Below are 20,248 nucleotides of genomic sequence, written 5' to 3' on the forward strand. Positions count from 1 at the left end.
TTTAACTTTACTGAATTACATGCACTTACATTGGCTGTGTTTCTATAGGTGCTGGACATCACTGTCAATATTTAATGGTGCAGTAGCAAGTAAATCTTTATTGTGTGAGCTCTGTGCACAGTGATGCATTGCACTTATGTAAATACTGAAAATATGCACAAAACTCTCTCGCCATGGTTTTAAAGGTGGCCTAATTTTTAAAGTTTCACCACTAAGAAAGAAATAATCTAGATCTTTTTTTTTGTTTGTTTTAATAAGCAATCGCTCTGGACTGATCTACGGTGAAGAAAAGGGGGTAAATTACACCCATGCTGTGGAATTTACATTTCAATATTCTTCAGACTAATTGAGTCATAAAGCCATCTTTTTTTCCCCGAGAGCTCTGCATATGACATACGGTGATAACGTAGAATTACCACCGAGGGTGAGAGCAAAGAACAATAGCTCACCTCATACTCCTGTTTAAAACCGTAGCCCTCAGCCGTCTTCATCTGGTTGATATGCTGGAGCAGGTCGGCCACTCGGACAGCGGGGTGCAGCTGCCCCGTGTGATAGGGGGAGCCTTTGTGTCCGCACGGGTGCCTCGGGGAGCCTCCAAGCAGACTGCTGGCCTCGTTTACAGAACTGCGCGGATCACCTGCGACAGGAAATTTTACCAATGGAACCTTAACAGTGTTTTACATGAGAACAACTTTCGGGAAAAGTTCACGGGCAGATGAACTACATTTATAGGAGCCAGTAAATTTTTCACGCTGTAAAGATAGCTAGAGGCCAAAAATACCCCCACCACAAAAATAAGCTTGGTGTTCAAATTTCGAGCAAATAATTTCCCAAAATGCCAGATAATATCAAAACACACTCAACATAGATGTGCCTTCAAGTGTTTACCACCACCTTTTGCTATAATTTGAACTTCTCCCCAATAAAAACATTGCCGCCAGTTTCTACACCAAGAATGTGCGCTGTTGATTCAGAAGAAAGAATATTTGCAATCATTCTAACATAACAAAAAATGAAATAAGGGCAATAATACTAACACAGCTAAAAGTCATTTTTCATGTTTTCCAGGGACTATAAATCAGCTATGAACACTCATGAACACATTGTCATATGCATGTCAGAATCGTAGATAAACGACAGACCATTTACCTATCTAGCAAAACAGTTTTTTGTGATCCATTTAGCATTTTATAAAACCTGTAAAAACGTTTTTAACAACCTATTTTCACTTAGGAAGTGTCACATCATTGCTCTGTCCCTCAGGCCCTTAGGTCATTACAGGATTATTTTTAACTCTGTACGTGTGAGTGTGTGTGTGTGTGTGTGTGTAGGCGTTGGTGGTGGCTACTATTTATGAAATTATGAAAGTATGGAAATTGTGTTTAAAGAAAGTTCTATTGAAAGATTGATGGATCATAAGTGTTATTAGGTGTACCAAAATAATATTTTTTGGGCAATCAATTTTTATTTTTAATGTAATTTTTAATCCTTAACTTTATGCTTTCTGTATGCTGATAGGATCCTTTTTTATGCACTTTGGTTGTTGAATAAAAGGGTGAATCACAACCTGAAGTGGACCCTGATTGGCCGTCATTGTGTTTGGCATAATTGACAGTCTTGCTGTGGGTGGGAGTGCAAGTTCAGGAGCAGAAATCAGACGTGAAAATGTTTGTGAGTTGACGGTCCGATAAATGGTAAATTTAACTTGTAAAAAATGCCCCAAAGGCACATTTAATAAAGGTTGAGTGATATGCATTCTATGTGAAGAGTTTGCTTACCACAGAAAAAGCTCGTGTTTAGCCTACCACATAAATGCAAAGCACGCAGCAGCGACTGCAGCTACGACAGCAACAATGTAACAAGCCGTAGCAAAGGTCTTTGCCAAACTAAACGCGAGAGCGCCCCCCGCATTTGAGCAAGTCTGCATTTTATTTTAATGATGTTTTCAAATTGATTGACCATGAACAAAAGGAAACAGCACCATTCCTCCTGATGATCGAAACTAGAGGTTGCTGCCAGCACTCGGGACTTGTCTTAAATGCAGCAAAAAGTAAATGGCCACAACTGCATCTGTCAAAGTCTGTTAAAGAAAACAAATGACTAAAGCCACTTTTACAATACTGCAATGTATCTAAAGAAAAATTTTGGTTCAGGGTTTTCTCAGAAAATTTTAGATGAGATTAAAAAAAAATCTCAATTTTTTTTAACCTCTTGATAAAACTATTTACTACATGAAACAGAATAATTCTGAAGTCCAATGAGGTATACAATTTCTATTATCAAAACCACAGTATTTGTACGACTATTTACTAAAGTAGCCAAATGAGAACACTTACAACTGTGTAGTAAACACATCTATCTGTCTTTCCTTGTCATCAGACTGACAATAGAAAAAGGGCAATCAATTCAAAGAGAAATGACAAGAATCACAAATGGCTTCTACAGACTGAATTCCATTTGTAAACTCAAACTTGTTTTGGTCCAAAATGGAAGAAAAGCACTACAAATGTTTCGTCAACCCATTTTCAGGACCGGAGATGCTGAAAGTCAATTTTGGAAATTAATTTGTGTCTTACTTCGGGTTCCACATGTGTGTGCATCCATGAAGGAGAGGGCCATCCTCTCATCCTCTTGGAGGGTGCTCTGGTCGGTAAAACTGCGTTCCATTGAGCCCATGTGGCTCTTCTCCTGGCGATAAGTAATGGGGGTCTTATTCATGTTGCCAGGTTTCCTGATAAGAAATACAGGAGGGGAGAGTGGGGTAGTGTAAAATAAAGCAACACAAGCATCAAAGTAAAATGCTAAAATAGGCTTATCAATTATTTCCACGACATCCTGTTGTGTGACAGACAGCCAAAGCACAAGCATGTGTATGATGGATCAGAAAAATATGGGAAAAAAAAGAGCCATAATCACTTACGGATAGTAAGAGTAGTAGTTCCTTCTGGCAAGAGTGTAGGAGGAAGTAGAGGAGGAGGAGGAAAAAAAAATCAAGAAGAGATGTATCATGAACACAATGTCAGCTGAAAGCAGAATGCATTGATTACAGTGAAAACAAAGGAGCAGGAAATCAGCTGTGCAGGTGACCATGTGATGCATATTGAGAAGTACTGTATAAAAGAGCAGGTGCTGACACAAGAAGCCACAGCGGAGCGTAACGCGTGTGTTCCCTTTCATTAGAATGTGTCTCCACTTCCAGCACTAAACCACGTGGCTTTCCTGTCACAGCAAATTCAGCAATCAATTTTCGAAAGAGGGAAACTGTATGGTCACTCAGCACAGAACCCCGAGCTCATTTGGAAAATAGTGCAGACTTTCAAAATGGACATTATTCACTATCAGTCAGGAAACTGTGTCAGCCGTTTAATATGATTTTTCTGGGGCTACTTCTAACCTCCTGTTTTGTGTTGGGGCATTCACACAGTGGAACATCTAAAGCTGACTGTCCCTGAAGTGGTAAAATGTCAAAATATTTTTTTTCTCCAAAAATTAGAAAATGCAGTTAAGTAAGCGTCTGAACTTCTTGTGTGGCAGCAATGGGAGCAGTTCTCTCTGGTTTCCTCCTGGGGTCCCACAAGGATCTGTTCTCGGTTCCCTTTTAATTTCCCTGTCTACTTGCCTCCCCTTGGCTTCTTAAAAATGTTTAAAGCCCTGGCTCGCTCTGATCTTTTTTAAGTTGCTGCAAAGACAAAAGAGAGGGGATGGGTATTGGTGGCACCGCTACGAGCACGACGGTTTGTTGGATCTTGTTCCTTGGGCTCTCTGACAAAGCCACGCATCTAAAATTTAGGCGTCAAGTTGGATGCTGATCTAAAATGCTGGCCAGATCTGGAGGAGTGGTTAAATCAAACTTATTTTACCACGCGAGGCAGATGGCTAAAATTAAGCTGATTATCTCAGGCCAGCACTTTGGAACAGAAGTCGATGACCTTATCTGTTCCTATGAATTTGGCAAAGTTACCCGAAAAGTTTGTACTTGCAGAGTGAGGACTGTCTTACGAAGGTAACAGATTGCCTCAGGAGCTGCTGAATGTAGTTACTTTTTTATTTTGTTTGACTTTGGTGGTTGCACAGTAAGAAGTTATTAGAGGATTGCAAAATAACTGTCTGGATAAATATACCGGAGACCTTTGGGTTCGCTGGCTAATAGTCTCTAAAAGCACACCTTTTCCCTCCCAATTACCATCTCATTTATGCCTCGGTCCTGTGCTTGGTGTGTGTAATTAAGTAGCTAATTGAATTGCATCAGCCGTTAATTAAATACTTCACATACTGAGATGGGCTTTGCAGATGAGAATTGTTGGCCCCTGTGATACATGATAAGGGAGTAAAAGCAATCAAAACAGTTCTCGCCAAAACAAGAGTAATCTTTCAGAAAATTTGTTTACGGGTCAGATCCCCTTACAAAAAAAAAAAAATGAGCGAAAACAATGGAGGTGCGCAAAATGAGGCATGCTTCATACAAATCATTAGTCTTTACCCTTTCTTAATGATAATGATGACAGCACCCAGCAGCAGAATGAGTACCACCAGGCCGCCGACACACACGCCCAGAATGAGTCCCATCTCCTCCGAGTTCTGGGACACCTCCAAAGCCTTGCGGTGGTCTTTGCAGGCGGCTGGGGGAAGCAGAAGAAATGAACTTTCAAAAGCAGTGCTGGTTAAAGGTGGCAGAATGTGTTCAAGAAATCATTCACAGAGTCGTCATTTAAAGTGGATGTGGCGGCACAGAAAATTCACATCTTTGAAAAGCCCCCCCCCCCCTCCCTCTGCAGGTAGATACTTTTCATACCACAATGCATCCATTCAACTTATCCTGACTACTGACGACATCTGCTGAATTCTAATGGCTTTCTTAATGCCATCACTGCATTTCAATAGCAGTGATATTTCAAAAGGCCTTTTCAAATTGCTGGCAATAATGAAAGCGTCATGCAAATAAGGTAGTGACAGATCTTGCCAGTGCTAAGCAACCCAACAAACGTAGCACTCAGGCCCACATCTTATGTTTGACATAAAATGCGATTCTATAGGAGCGTTGCAAAGATAAATCACCATCATAATGGGATCGCTTCAAGATTAATTTCAATGTTTTCCTGATCACTGATGGTTGCATTTTAAATTATGATGTGTAGCCATGTGAGCCTGTAAGTGTTCTGTACATATTGTTGCTACAAGACCCATGAGATGCTTTCCCTGCTAACACTGAATAATTTATTATATTTCAGAGACATAAGTCTTCCAAACAGCAGCTCCAGACAGAATCTTCCGAGGCACTTCGCTTCCTGTGAGCGACTGAAAAGGTCCTCTCGCGCGCAAGTCTTTCTACTTGTTCCTCATGGCGGATATTCCTTTGACTAGTTCATGAGGCCCACTGATCTACTTTTCCTTTGTGTCAGTCAGCGCTCAAGGCCTTGCCAGACCTTAAACCGGCCTTTCCGAGGCCAGCGTAACGTCTCGGGAACGGCAGAAAGTCAGAGCAGGCCCAAGGATACAGCTATACCCCGCAACCTGCTGGGGACGTAAGCGCTTTGATGGAGGCAATGTTGCAGACCAACTATCTGCAGCTGGCAGCCTTTTAAGGCTGCAGCAGTTTGTCTAAAACCCAATCAAAGTAATCGCTGGGACTTTAAAGCTCATCTAACTTAAGAATGTATTTAATTTCAGACATTGTCCTGGAAAAGTGAACTTCAGTTGATTAAACCTGCTTTTATATTTTTAAATTAAAATATATGAAAACTAACAAACCATGTCTTGCATACATGGAACTAATTAAAACTGTGTGAAAGACGTGAGTTTTCTTGGTTTATTTTAAATGTATTTGAGTATTTCTGTACGTCAGTACACAATATGGAAGATCGAAAAGTCATTTGACCATTATATTTTACTTGAACATAAAATACATCGTAACCTGTTTTTTTTTTTATCTTGCACTTGATAAATAATCCGCATAAAAAACTAATCAAAAACATTTAAAAAGGTGATTAAAAATAGGAATAAAATGAATAAAACCAAATAACTCTGCTCAAAAAAATGATTAAATAAAATGAAATAAAAAAATCTAAATGAAAATAAAAACAAACTGTCATGTAATGGAGAACAGAAAAGCCCTGTGATAAGTGAATTCCAGGGAGTAGGATTTGCCCCCTGCCACGAACATTGTATGTACATAAACAAAGTGTATGAAATGTGATGAATAAAACCTTGCATACCTTTTTTTCCCATGCCCATTGAACTCCTTACCGTAGTACGTTTTTTGGACTTTTTTTTTTTTTTTTTTTTACAATGCATGGTGAGCATCCCTCCCATTACTCACAACTTAAGTTTTCTTTTAGAGACATTCTTCCTCACTTTTCCTTATTCCCTCGTCCATCTGCTCATAACCTCAATCTCCCACATGTACGTCTCTTCAGTTCCCTTACAGCCATGAGTTCACCACACTTATGTCATGCCTTGACTCCCTTAATGTAGAACGATGAGCAGTGGTTTAGTCTTAAGCAAAAGTGACTTCATTTGTGGCTGAACAAGACCGAGTATTAACAGGCTGTTAAACAGCTTCAGACTCCAGGTTAGGACTGAGGGTGGGAGTGTTATTGCAGTACATCATGGTTGTGGTTATTAAAAGTGGTGTTTTGTTTATTTTAAACATGAAGCAATAAAGCCGCAAAAAGTGTAGCGCAAAGAGGCAAGGGAACAGTGTTTAGTTAAAAATCCAAGACTATTTTAACCCTGCTGGGCCCTCTTACTTGGTGACTTCATGCTACGCAAGCGTCGGGAAATTTAGATGATGTAAACCTTTCCATTTCATGTTACTTCACACTTTTTCACATCTAACCTGGAATTTCCATCAGAGTGAACATGGCCATGAAATGGATTTCCACGTGAATCTGCGCATTTGCCGGTTGCCCCATGTTGGAAATTGGCGCTTAGCAGGGGAAATGAAAGTCTATTGTCACACTGAGCCTGCCAGCCGATCCTTAATTAAACTGTCACCTGGAAGTTGAAATGTAATCTCCAGTTTTCCTATCAAAGCCGGAATCATTTGCCTCCACTTGGCTCCTGACGTGCTACATGATAAAAAGAGCTTAGTAGACCACAAGACGTAGTCCATGTTAATGATAGAAGGATCACTGTGATCACATTAGAAATCTTTGACCTGGCACAATTGGAAATAACATTGTCTCCAGCTGTATGCTTTCTGTCCGCATCAGAGATTTTTCAGGGTTTCTTAAAGGTTGCAATTGTTCTTAAGACGTTCTTTGGGTCCGAGATAAAGTAATCCAACCCAAGAAGAGTCCATGTGTCGATATGCATCGACTGATTAGTTAAAAAAAAAAAAAAACAATCATGATGTTAGAGCTGTTGAAGGTGTGTCGGGGGACATTTTTAGCATTTTCAACATGTCGGAACGTCGTTGGACCATCTGGACATTTGATCACTCTGATAGGCCGTTAGAGTTGAAGAATCAGGGCACAGAGCAAAAACAGGAAGTGATGAAGGCAGATATACCCATAAGCAAAGAAAAGACTTCACATGCAATGTCTGTCGCAATGGTGCAAAAGAGACCAGAATTATATGACATTACCGCAAGGCAGACATTCTCCTATAGATGTGCGCGATGTGATGCCGTGGGGGCAGGTCTGACCGCGGGGAGCAGCGGCAACAGATGGTGCAGTGGCTCTCTCATTGTCCAAGTATTTGCGGCAGTTTTAAACTCTTTTTTTTTTTTTTTCTAAATCACTATGTTGACGACAAAACAATCAGCACATTGTTCTGTAGATTTTTCTTCATGTTAAAATGTATGACAAACCTGTGCTTCTGTGTGCTTCTGCGTTAATTTTACAGAGCAATTTAGATTTATTGTTATTTATTGATTTCATTATTTTTTTCTACAAACAGTTTAGTTGATCAAAAATGTTTCAAGTTTCAATAGGGATTGTCATTTTGAGGCACTTTGATGCACTAAGTATTTTTTTGTTTCATACTAACCTGTAACTCATATAAAACCTAAAATAAAGTAAACAGGGATTTGCAAAAATTAATGAACAAAACCTGCCGAAAGGGTATGTTGACAAAGTGAAGGAAGCCATATTATCTCAAGACATGGGGACGCAGCTGGATATAAGAAGTAGGATTTAAGTCAGCATTGCATGGTACTGTCAAGTTGTGCTTAGTGTGGGGGTTCATCATGAGCAAAAAATCTAGCAAGATGTTCACGTTATTATATCCTGCCAATGTCATGGGCTTTCGGTTGTTTTTTTTTTGTTACAACGTGGAATAGCGACTACCGCCACTGATGGTATGCAGGGGTATGACTCACGCATGCACTGAAGGTAGTTAATTAGTCAGCGTATATCCGTCATTTTCCAGAACAACCATTAAGACATTCTGAAGACATCTTGTTTTTTTTTGGTTCTTTTGTTTTGTTTTGTTTTTTTTCCCCAACGTTGGCTTCAACTTCAACATTTGGTGAATTAATAGGGTACCATGTGTCTACCGATGAAGCTGTTTTGCTTTCTGGCTGCCATTAAAAAGAAAAGCATCACTGTCATTTTAATACTGATAACTCCAAAACAAAACAAAAAAGCAAAAAAAGATTCTCGGTCAACTTCTGTATATCGAAGGTTCATTGCTATAGAGGATTGATATTTGTAAACTCATGACTTGTGTTCACTATCGAGCATGAGGAAGAGATGCGGGGTTCTCCTGCCAAGAGAATTTAGTGTCAATTTCCTTGCCCTTTTCATGTCCTCTCCAATCCAGAATCTAAGATACAGTAGAAATGGTGGGGGATTTTCTCATAGCAAGGCCAAGGAGGCTCCGTGCGGAAGTTTTGATGTGGAGGACCTTTGGAGCCTGCCGAGGTCAGAGCCCCTCAGATGTAGCCCATCTCGTGGACCGCTGATGAGAACAAAGAGGCTGCCTTTGATATACTGGTCCCAGCGGCCACTTGCAAACAAACACGATGAAAGCCTAACCTCTAATCCCTCCCTGCCTGTTGCCCTTTTCGCTGAAAACCACAGCCAAACAAGTAAGGCTGTCGCAGAACATTTGTCCACCTTCCCAATTTTGTACTTGAGAAAAATAGCAGTGCAAAATAGACTTTGTGAGCTATTTTATGGGATGTTCGTCCCCACAAAGGAAACACAACAAAGTCTCTAAAGATCATTAATGTAATGTGAACTCAAGGTCGCATTTCAATTCAAATTACCTTTGCGAGCTATGCGGATGCAGTTTATTCTTGACTCCTGAAAAAGAAAAAAGCACACACGAGTGGTGAGAGTTGTTTTGCAAAGGAACACAAAGAAACATTTTTGTTATCATATTTAACATACTAGCTTTGAGTGGACTCCACAAGGTTTCCCTCACAATGCATCATTCTTTGCAAATTAAACATAGCTGCAAATGTCTTCTGACTTGAAGGACACGTTACCTCAGATTTGAGAGTTCTAATAACAACATGCTCTGAAATCTCTGCACATCTGAGAGCTGTGGTAGTGTATTAAAGACACAGATAAGAGAGTTTTGCCGTAGGAGAATAGATTAGAGTTAAAAAGAGAAGATGATTAGGGGAAGAGTTCCAAACCAATGCACCACTATGAAACGGAATTAATTCTTTTCAAACGCCAGCTGATGACATCTTGAGAGTTCTAAAAAGGGACCTTTGTCAAACAACTCTAATGAAATTCAAAACGCTAATCCAATTCGACCCTGTTACCTTTTGGAAGAGATGCATTATCACATTAAAACTTACAGGTGCCAATCAGGGTATTGCGGGACACTTATGCAAATGAGCAAATTCACAAACGAGCAAAAATGGCCTTCTTCAAACCGGCTAAGTTACTTTGATGAATTGAATATTAATTTCAAGCTCTTCTTAAGATATAGCCCACCATCATTCATTTGATTTAACATTAACTGGCAAATTATTTTAAGTTACTCAGCTTATTCACAACACGATTTTTGGCTTTTAAAACAACTGTCTTCAAATATACAAATATTTAGTTAGTTTTAGAATTAGTTTTAGAATTATGTACAAATATACAGCACCAGTCAAAAATTTGTAAAAATCCTCTGATTCAATGTTTTATATATATATATATATATATATATATATATATATATATATATATATATATATATATATATATATATATATATATATATATATATATATATATATATCCTCAAGGAAAGCTTTACTTAGCCATTTAGCCATCTTTGGCTTTAATTTAACCATCATTGTTATTATTTTTTCTATAATTAATTTTCTAACTAAAGTCCCTACTCCACTGGGATGCACACATTTGCGAGTGTTTACAAGGGTAGTGGATGTGTGAATCATTTGCTCACGCACAACACGGTATCGCTGTTATGCTATTGCTCTTACAATGTCACAGTCACGTTTCAGTCACGGTGTCAGTCACGGAGATGCCGATATGCTATTGGTCGAACGCCTTCATCTAGCTTGATGGCACAGCTGGTCGGGACGGAAGGAAGGAGAGAAAACCAGTCAAAAACGGAAGGAAGGAATGTTGTTAAGACCTTGCAAACTTTATCTGTTAGACATGGCTTCTAAAATTGCTAGTGGCGGTAAAGGAAGAAGTAAGAGGATGATGACAATAGAAACGAAGCAGGAGATAATAAAAAAAAAATACGAAGGAGGCGCACGCATGGTTAACCTTGCTCGTGAGTATGGCTGTAACCGCTCGGCAATCTTCTAAGGGCAAGACTTTCCTTGCCGGGGGACGGACCTCGATCGACAACAAAATTGAGAGGCTTCTTCTATTATGGATTAAAGAGAAGGAAATCGCCGGTGATATGTTCTAGTTTGAGAAAAGTTCCCGTTTAAGAAAATAAATCAATAAATTCTGCGGGTTGCTCTCGGCTCCCCTCCGCCTCCACCCAGCTCAAGTCACGTCGCCCCCAAAGGTAAATGTCATTTTTCCTTTGTATATGTTATTTAATTTAACTGTACAGTAGATTATGTTACTCATTTTTAATATGTGTATAAAGTCGTGATGTTTTTACCTAAGGTTTTTGCGCGCGTTGCACGCATTAACTAATTAACATAGGTTTGGATTGCCCGTCATACGAGCAGTTCAAGTTACGAGCGTAGCCGCTGAACGGATTAAATTCGAACACGGGGGCCCACTGTGTACATATATATATATATATATATATATATATATAAAGAACACTTTTCAGTATCTACTGTATTTGTATAAATTTACTAGACAGAGGTTTACGCTCTAACCGCAGGCATGCGCTTTATTGCTTGGCATTTTAGCACAAGAGTTAATTGGTAAGCTTGGCATGCAAGCTCACACTTCGCACATTCATTTAATTGTGCACAGTGCCAGTCATGCCGCAGGGGCAGGTGGGTCCTGGCACCTTCAAACACACTCCCAGAATGCCAACACGCAGCACAAGGGTCCAAAGCACATATCCGTGTGTGTGCCTGTTTGTGTGTGTGCGCGTGCCTGCCCGTGTGTGTGTTTGAAGTCTGAGATGCTGCATTCGCCAGCAAAGCTCCAGTCTTATATCTTTAGACTTTGAAGTGCCTCTTTCGACAGATCAATCAAAGCAATTACACAGGCTTGACAGCCACTCTCTAGGTAATTAGGAGAGCTAAACGCTAAATATTATGAGGCCCCATACTGTTCAAACTACTCACACTGTTGCAGACTACCGGGTGTAATTTTTGCCTGTCTTAAAATTGTCAAGGCTGACACCAACCCAGCGAAACTTGATTAATGAGCTAGTCGATATGGCTCAGGGAGGAAATCTGTATAATGCAGTATTGTATAGATTTTCTCTTGTGGTCTGATGCAGATATTGCAGGTTGTATTTTTATAACGTTGTCATTTCATACTTGCAGGAGGTAAGACGCAGCGCAGTCTTTTATCCATGAATTGCACCGAAAAGGTTTCTTTTCCAAGTACTGAATAATATGTGATTAGGTCCAACAGAGCAGGTGCAGCTTTGTACCAAAGAACCGCCATGATTGCTGCGAGAATATGCACACGCGCGCACACACATACACAAACCCCAAAAATGAATTTTCCATCTAATTATTCGTCCTCTTGTTTTTATCCCACTCGACAGCAGCGCTGTGTTTTTATGGATTCAAACTCAGAGTGTTATAACGATTCTGTTTTTGTTTTGTTTTTTTACTCGAGGCAGGTAAGCTATTAATTTACTTAGAGCAAATGTATAGATTTTCATTATGAAATGCATGGAGGATTTTTCTGACGAAAATCAAAAGTGGGCTGACGGGCTTGCATTGATGTGGCAATGTTTTCGTGCCATTGATTGAAAGCACTTTAAGTTCTCCACTTGGTATTACGGAAAACACTTGTCTTTATTATATCCTCTTGAGACCCCGCCTCATCATTTGTGTCCACTGTGGTGGACATTTGATTTTGCTCCATAGCTTTGGACTCGTTTGAGCTACCCTACTCGGTCCAAGTTTACTCAGAGGACCTTTCCAATGATGCCTTGTTTTTGGATGGGAAGTAACTTGTGCTGTCTTGCAGAGATGAAATAGACAACAGTGAATGCAAATGGATCGGCTGGGACTCGGGAGGATAAAGACACACCGCATTCAAGGAGTCTGAGGACAGCGCGACAGCTTTATGGAATTGGCCAGAGTGGAGGATACAAGCCCAGCGAGCATTAGCATGGGGTCGTTTTGGTCAGTTGGAGCCGTGTGTTCTCAAATATTACAATAATGATGCGCCAATGAGAAAACAGCGGTTTCCTACTCCGCCCATTCAGTATTGTCCAGGCACACTTGTTATGTCAGCTGGCTAAGTACTCGATATAGTCCTTGGAGATAGATAAAAAATGCTCATGGCTAATTGAGCATTATTGAGCCAGAGGTACCGTGAAGTGGACGTATCCAATTCGTGCTCTTACATTTCTATTTCAATAGCAATCACTAATGTAGAATCTTATGAATAGCAACAAATTCAAGAATAGAAGGACTGTGTCTTTTGTATAATGGAGGCCACGGCTGCACTCTTTGTGGGTCATGGAGTCTGGGCAAATGCCAGACTAAACAAAACCTAATCCCTTCCGCCAGTAAACCCTATTTAAGCCCACGCTTGGTACACTAGTTAAATAATATGCTCACACTGCACTCCCTCACTATATTTCTCCGTTGGATTGTGGTAATGGATGAGCCACTCACCGCTGTTCATGGAACTTCATAATACATGGATCTCCATAGGAAAAAGACTAAACAAAAGCTACAGACCATTTACAGATGAGATCATACTAAGCAATGGACGGAGCTGCCTCAAATTGTTGTTTCAACTACACGCTTGTGTCAAACCTAACTCCAGTAATTTGCATTCTGCACTTTAAGTCATTACTGGCACTATATCAGAAGGTGAGATGTACACCATTATCTGTATGAAGCGATACAACTCACATTTCCATACTTCCTGTTACTTCAAAGTAACATGAAGCCGTATACGAGCATGTTAAACTGGAACCACTCAAACCATTTCAATAATATGATAAAAAAAACTATTTTAGACCCAGTAAAGTTTTTTCCCTGAAATACTGAATATTACACATTTGTATATTATTTTTCTGTAGTGTTTCTATATACAAAATAGTGGCTGAAAATGTGCGAAGACTGAAAACTATGTAGTATGGAATTGTGGAGAAACTGCAGGGATCTAGACGAGTACAGTGGCCCCTAACCTGAAATTTTAAAGAGATATGTAAAAAAATAAAAATAAATACACGCACATGCTGTAAATTTTACATTTCTACCACTACATTGAATTGAATGACCATCCATGTCACATTGCTGTCTATAGCTGATTTATTGTTGTGCAAAAGAAACACATTCCATTATTATTATTATTATTATTATTATTATTATTATTATTATTATTATTATTAAAAAAATAATAATGATAATAAACTCTACCAGGATACAGTGGCACACAGTGTCAGTAAAATGTAATGTATATGCCAAATCCACAAATGCAAAACAAAAGATTTGGTGAAAGTTGACTGATGCTTGTTCCTATTTGAGGCACAACAAGTCATTCACCAAAGGCAATGGGAAAAGACAGGCTACACTGTAAATACAATTGGTTCAGACAGACACTGGGCTAACTGTTGAACTCCAAAATGTTGGGCCAAATGAATAATCCAGCAAAAAAACAAACACAAAAAAACAAATAAATAACCAACAAAAGAACCCAGGATTTAAATGGAATGAAAAATTCACATAACAACTTTGGGCTTGTTTTGAGTTAAACAAATAACTCAATATTGGGCTATTCCCTTTTAAACCTAATTTGGGATATTTTTTCAATCCAACTGACCCATTAAATTGGGTTATTTTGTAGGTTATTGTTTTGACCCAACTTTTGGGGTTAAATAAACTATTTACAAATTATGGTTGTCCCTTTTTACTTTTTTTTTTTTTTTTTTTTTTTGCAAACGGCTGACCCAGCAAAATTGGTTTGGAGGGGGGGATTATTATTTGAACCAACATTTTGTTATGTAAATAACCCCAAAACTTAAATTGGTCACTTTTTGACCCAATATGTTTTAGTTTTACCCAACTGACCCAGCATTTTTTTTTTTGGGGGGGGTTAATGGGAATATCACAAAATGTTGGGTCAGTCGCTGTAAAAGCCAATTTGGGTTATATTTGACCCAACATTTTTTCAAATATAATAAGCAATGTAAATTTTGAAACGGTCCAATTTATACCTGGATGCCAATCATTTATGAACCTAAAAAGGCAATTAATAGAAAACCTGTATGGCAAATCTTAAACCCTCTGATCATCTGCACCTCGGCCCAATTATTGTTAAGTAATTGCTTAGTCCTGGTAGCGGCTCTTGGTGTAATCGAATTTGGAAGGTAATACCCTCTGGGTATCACGAGAGGCTCAGGGTGAGGGAGCATCGATGGACATGCAAATTCAACATTGGGCTTCTCAACCAAGAATATCGAAAATCAGCTAAATGCACGACCTGCAAAGAGCGGATAAATTAAGGACAAACATGAAACGATTGAGTTGTGGGCATCTGGTCAAATAAAACTCTGAGCAAGGCAAGCATATCAAATAAAAGCCAGACGATGAGGGGGACGCTGTTGACACCCAGGAATTTGTGTTAATTACAACTTTACTGGCCAAGAGAAATGCGTGCAAGTAAAACCCAATTCCTGGCATGTTTTGTTTTGCAGACAATCAAAATGGTGCTAAATAACCATATATCATACCCAAGTACTGTACTTAGACCACAAGCTTAAAATGTTGCCATCTACCAATCCTTTTACAGCATAAACACTCTTTTCAAGGGTTGTGAGTGACAATGCCAGCTTTTTTAAACGCATCATTAGCACAAACAAAAAATCATTCACTCCACTCATTGCTGACTGCAATTCACCGTGTTTCCTGAAGCCTACAGCTGGGCAAAGCGATGGCAGACATGCTGCACAACCTGTGAGAATCGACAAACACTCACCCCTCTGAAGTTGCTCATAGCCTGGAAGTAGACAAGGTAGCTTTTGCGGGGGTCCAGAGGAGTATTCCAGTAGCCGTTGTAAGTATGATTGTCTCCCACAGTGAAGGGACTGGCCTCTGGCAGGCTGCTGGGTGGCAGCTCAGCAGTGTAGTAGTGCGGGGTGCCCCGGGCCAAGGCCTCACCGTGGGACATCGGCAGAGGGAAACACTCCTGAAGCCCCAGCTCCCGTTTCACTTTTTTCACAGTCTCCTCCTCTACCACGACCTGGTATGTGCTGGACGCAAATAGATACGGATATAACATTTGTCATGTTATTTTTGCTGCAAGGAAAAATTCCCTTCAAGAATTTGAAATGGATTTTCTCACCTGACAGGTGCGCCTCTACCTTGGGCGGGGCGCAGCACGACTGTTATTGTGTTCTCAGTCTCACTCAAGGGGGATGGTATGTCTCCATAATCAAATGTGGGTGCTGAAAATGATTTGTTTTTAATTAAGACATGACTAAAGTATATGCCAAAGTCTGAGACCATGACAAATCTGACATTTTTACTTTGCCACGTTTGTATTGTAAAACAGTGAGAAAAATATACTGCAGTTAGAAAACTTTGAGGTGGGAGAGGTGCATTAAACAAGGATCTTAACTTTTAATGCATGACATTAAAAAAAAAAAAGAGGGAATATCTGCCAGCCAATTTCAAACATTCTGATTGACCATAGTGTTATTTCAAATGTTCATAACAAGCAACAAAAAACAAACAAAAACAAAAAAACAGGTGTTCTCAATTGACACAAATGATACTGCTTGGTAGCGTTCCAGTTGTCTTTTCATGCCAATGGCGTTCAAAGTGTAAATGAATTCTCCCCATTTGTCCATAAACCTGCATAACAAGTGGCCTTCTAACTAACAAACAAATACAATACCAATAGAGTGCTCCACCATTAGAATGCACATATTATAAAAGGGGTGCACTTATCTAGCACTTTCTACACCATATGGAGCTCAAGGTGCTTTATAAAGGCTCACATTCACTCATTCACACACACTTTGATATACAAGTGGGTGATGCCTGGAGCAAATTAGGCTTCAGTGTCTTGCTTAAGGACACTTTGACATGCTCACCAGGACATGGGATGGAACCCACAACCATTTGGTTGAGAGATGGGATTCTCACACTGAGCCATACCACCTTATTAACTAATGACGATCGTGCCTCTAGTTAGAATAATTATGGCCAAGAGGAGCTAGATATTATCATCACTAAATTGCTCAGAAAACAAACTCACACCAAAGATGTTTTTAACTGCCTTTAGCTTGTAAAGTATACGTAGTGGAAACTCTAGAATTAAATGTGGCTGAAGTGAAATATTGTAAGACTCGCTCCGTAATTGAAACCATTCAAAACTAGAAATGTTGCTTAAAGGTGACATAGTCACTTGGCACTATATCAAGGCTACATGTTTTGCTCTAAGACGGATTCATTCAACATCCATAATGGGAATTTTATTTTCTAAAAAAAAAAAAAAAAAAAACTGAAGAAGAAGAAGAAGTTTGAGCTTGACCTGTTTCCATTAACTGAAAATGTTCCAACACAAAGTCAGGAACTCCAAGGTAGTTTCCATAGTCATTATCCCATTAACATGTTCAGGCTGTTTTAGTTGGCACATTAGTTTCCTCAAAAAAAGCTAACATAATAAATGCCCATATCCTCATATTCAGCACATTGTATGAGCTCCTCATCAGGTTTTTCTAGCTATAGGTCCAATTAAAAGTCATGGTCTTGAGGCTAAATTGATTGGGTTTTTCATTTAAAAGGATTTGGCTTAAGTCATGCTCCTCCCTGGAGTTGTGGCAGCACATTTCACTTTAATATCACCACTCAATTAGCAAGGGAAGAGAGCTAAAACTATTCATGTAGAATAAATGATTACTATATTAAAAATGGTTGGCTTACACCAAGGCATCCAGTGCTGAAATAAATTAGGTTTGGGCATTAAAAATTAGGGGAGGAGAGTGGCTGGCCATACAATTCCTTTGCAAGAGGGGCTGATGTCTTTGCAGGTGGACTGACCTTGAAGAACACGCATCTCTGAATGCGTGTGTAGATACACAGCCATGGCTGTGATTTAAAGATGCCGACTGTTGTGGTAGCAGAAGTGTTCAGTGATTGCAAGCTGCTAGCGCCAATCAGAAAATACAGTTTAAGCCAGCACTTCTCAAATGGGGTAAGAGAAGGCACTTCAGGGGGTAAGTCAGACTTTAACAGGGTTTCTGCAGGTATCATCAAATCTAATTGAAAGCTATTTCAAACGCTTGATCATTTTCAGGTTGCGTTGATTATAGCGGCATCATAAGGACAAAAGTGGTAGTGTTTTGCCTGATGACTATATTTCTCAAAAAGGTCAGTGCATAGTGTTGTAAAAACTTGAGCTTTAATTTTTTTTTTTTTTGATCGCCGAGTGGCTGTGTGAAGGATGAGTAGCAATGACCTAATTAGTTGAGTTGTGCCTGAACAATATCATGCTTATGAGTTAAATGGCTGGTCATGTCTTTGTGGTCTTTGGAACTGCAACTTTCGAGATTATTATTGCTACCACACACAAATTTCAGATAGCTAATATCAGCATTATCATTTTGCTAGCTACTCACTGTACTAGTCTACCAGTTGGAACAGCACAGTGGCAGCGTCAGGTGGTAATCCCTCTTTGTCTTTGAGATCACGACACAAGTGAAACTTGGGCCAGTGTTGACCATTGACTGTCTGGGTAGCCCAGACCAGCGGTCCCCAACCACCGGTCCGCACCCCGGTACTGGTGCGTGGATCAACTGGTACCGGGCCACGTGGGCTGCACCCGAAATAATGTTTTAGTTTAACAGTTCATTCATTTGTGCTTTGTTTGGCGTGATCTTTGTGTTTTGGCACGGCTTCTGGTCACTGTTGATATTACATAGTGAGAAGGATGATGTGCTTTTGAGAGCGGTCAGTCGGTGACGCGCACCCGGTCTGCAATATAAATCCCAAGACTTGACCGGTCCGTGGTGATAAAAAGGTTGGGGACAGCTGGCCTAGATGAAACCTTTTTTGTTTATTCATTGTTTTTTGCAGTGTTGCCACGACGTAATTGTCTGTAGACATTCGAATCAACTGCCATGGTTATAACAAACGGGGAAGAGAGGAAGTGACGACAATTGTAGTAGTTTTTTTTCCTGTGGCAGGATTCCTACCATCTTCCTTGAAGTTGCTAAATACCAGTAAAAGACCACTTCATGCCATGAAAAAAAAGTACCATTTAACTACTTGTAAGTGGAAGCTTCATCAGAAGTGCAATGCAAATATTTTAAAAAAGCTGAAAATGTAATTAGTTTTGCTCAAACGCCTTTACAGGTACAGTACATTATTTTCTCAAATTAAGGGCAAATTAATTTGAACATATGGTTACATATTGCTAAATTATTTTACAATGACTCAATTGCCAATATTTTGTTGAGGTGTATATGGACATGCAATGTCATTAGGGACACAATTTTATGGCAGCCAAACTAGAAATATAATGATTATGGGTTAGGGTTATCTTCAGGAGTTCATGAATATAAGGAGGAGCTAAATAAAACGACTAGAGATACTGCCACAAAAGTAATTCAAAAGCTTAACAAATCAGACATGGATGCAACAGCATTCTGTGTTAAGTCCTATTTTTCCTCATTCCAAAACGCTATGAGTTGGTTAGAGGTACCTTCGCTAAAAAAATATCACTGAAAAATGGTTGAAAAAACACTGTTTTAAGCCAAAGTTATTAATTGACAGCCAACACAGGGAGTTGAAGAAGATCTGCAAAGACCTTTGGGCACTTTCTGCAGACTGGCTATATGCCAAAGTTCTCTATGACATACAGCCAGTAGGCAGAGATTGCGCCTTAAATCTATAATTAAACAAAACGACCTCTCAGAAGAGGGATTTAGACAGTGTGAGCGAGACACGGTTGGAGTGCCAGCTCGCCGCGTACCTGAGAGGTGCTATGCAATCCCTAAACAAGCACAAATGCACCATTAAAAAGAGAGACAAAGAGCAAGGCTGCATTTCCATCAGCATTAATAAGCTCTGAGAGCCTCAGATGTGACAGTCCGCTCCCAAGAACATACGCAACATACTTCTTTATAAATAATATTCAGCAGAGTCCTCTTGGTGATGTTTCTCCGTAAGTTAATTAATGTCATAAGGACAACAAGATGACAGGCTCACATTTTGCAAAGAGACGCTATGGAAAATAGCCGCTGCAATCTGGGAGCATCACTTTTGACACAAAAAGAAAGACTGCGTGGTCAAAAGAACATCTTAGAGTAATTGTAGCACACGGTCGGTGGAGGTGAACCTGTGTGCTGCAATGAGAAACGCTGACCGCACAAAGTACAGCTTTCACATCACTGATTGAAGATGGTTACTTTGGCAGGATTTTCTGATTTTCAGGTTGGCAAATCATGTCCAATCTGGCAATAATTGTGTGGTTGTTGATTAAGGTCCAGCATGTGTGACCTTATTATTGGTCAACATTTTCCTCCAAAAAGTAGAGGAAATGAAAACACAATTGTGGCGTTATGCGATACGCGTTTGTATTTTCCCACAAAATTCAAATGGTCCTGAGCCACTCTATATGTAGCACAGTATTCATTTTGGCAATCCTCTATAAATAGCTTTCTCGGTTGCCAATTTGATCCATTTTTACTATCCTCCATTGCGGTTCATAAG

General features: G+C 39.6%; 1 protein-coding gene across 1 annotated transcript in view; it reads right to left on the reverse strand.

The window, feature by feature from the left end:
• Window positions 1-449: 449 nt before the first annotated feature.
• Window positions 450-20,248, reverse strand: part of LOC148405053 (receptor-type tyrosine-protein phosphatase U-like) — a gene marked incomplete at its 3' end in the record, with an annotated part of 58,217 nt that continues 38,418 nt past the window's right edge. The window contains exons 9-15 of the mRNA XM_088407296.1: window positions 15,873-15,975; window positions 15,507-15,780; window positions 9,212-9,248; window positions 4,481-4,619; window positions 2,921-2,944; window positions 2,577-2,731; window positions 450-637 (exon numbers count right to left, since the gene is read on the reverse strand). Of these exons, the coding sequence (XP_088263422.1) occupies window positions 450-637; window positions 2,577-2,731; window positions 2,921-2,944; window positions 4,481-4,619; window positions 9,212-9,248; window positions 15,507-15,780; window positions 15,873-15,975 (920 nt within the window). The remainder of the gene's footprint in view (window positions 638-2,576; window positions 2,732-2,920; window positions 2,945-4,480; window positions 4,620-9,211; window positions 9,249-15,506; window positions 15,781-15,872; window positions 15,976-20,248) is intronic.

Source organism: Hippichthys cyanospilos, unplaced genomic scaffold (genome assembly GCF_059441005.1).
Source record: "Hippichthys cyanospilos isolate Australia breed blue-spotted pipefish unplaced genomic scaffold, RoL_Hcya_1.0 HiC_scaffold_73, whole genome shotgun sequence".
NCBI lineage: Eukaryota > Metazoa > Chordata > Actinopteri > Syngnathiformes > Syngnathidae > Hippichthys > Hippichthys cyanospilos.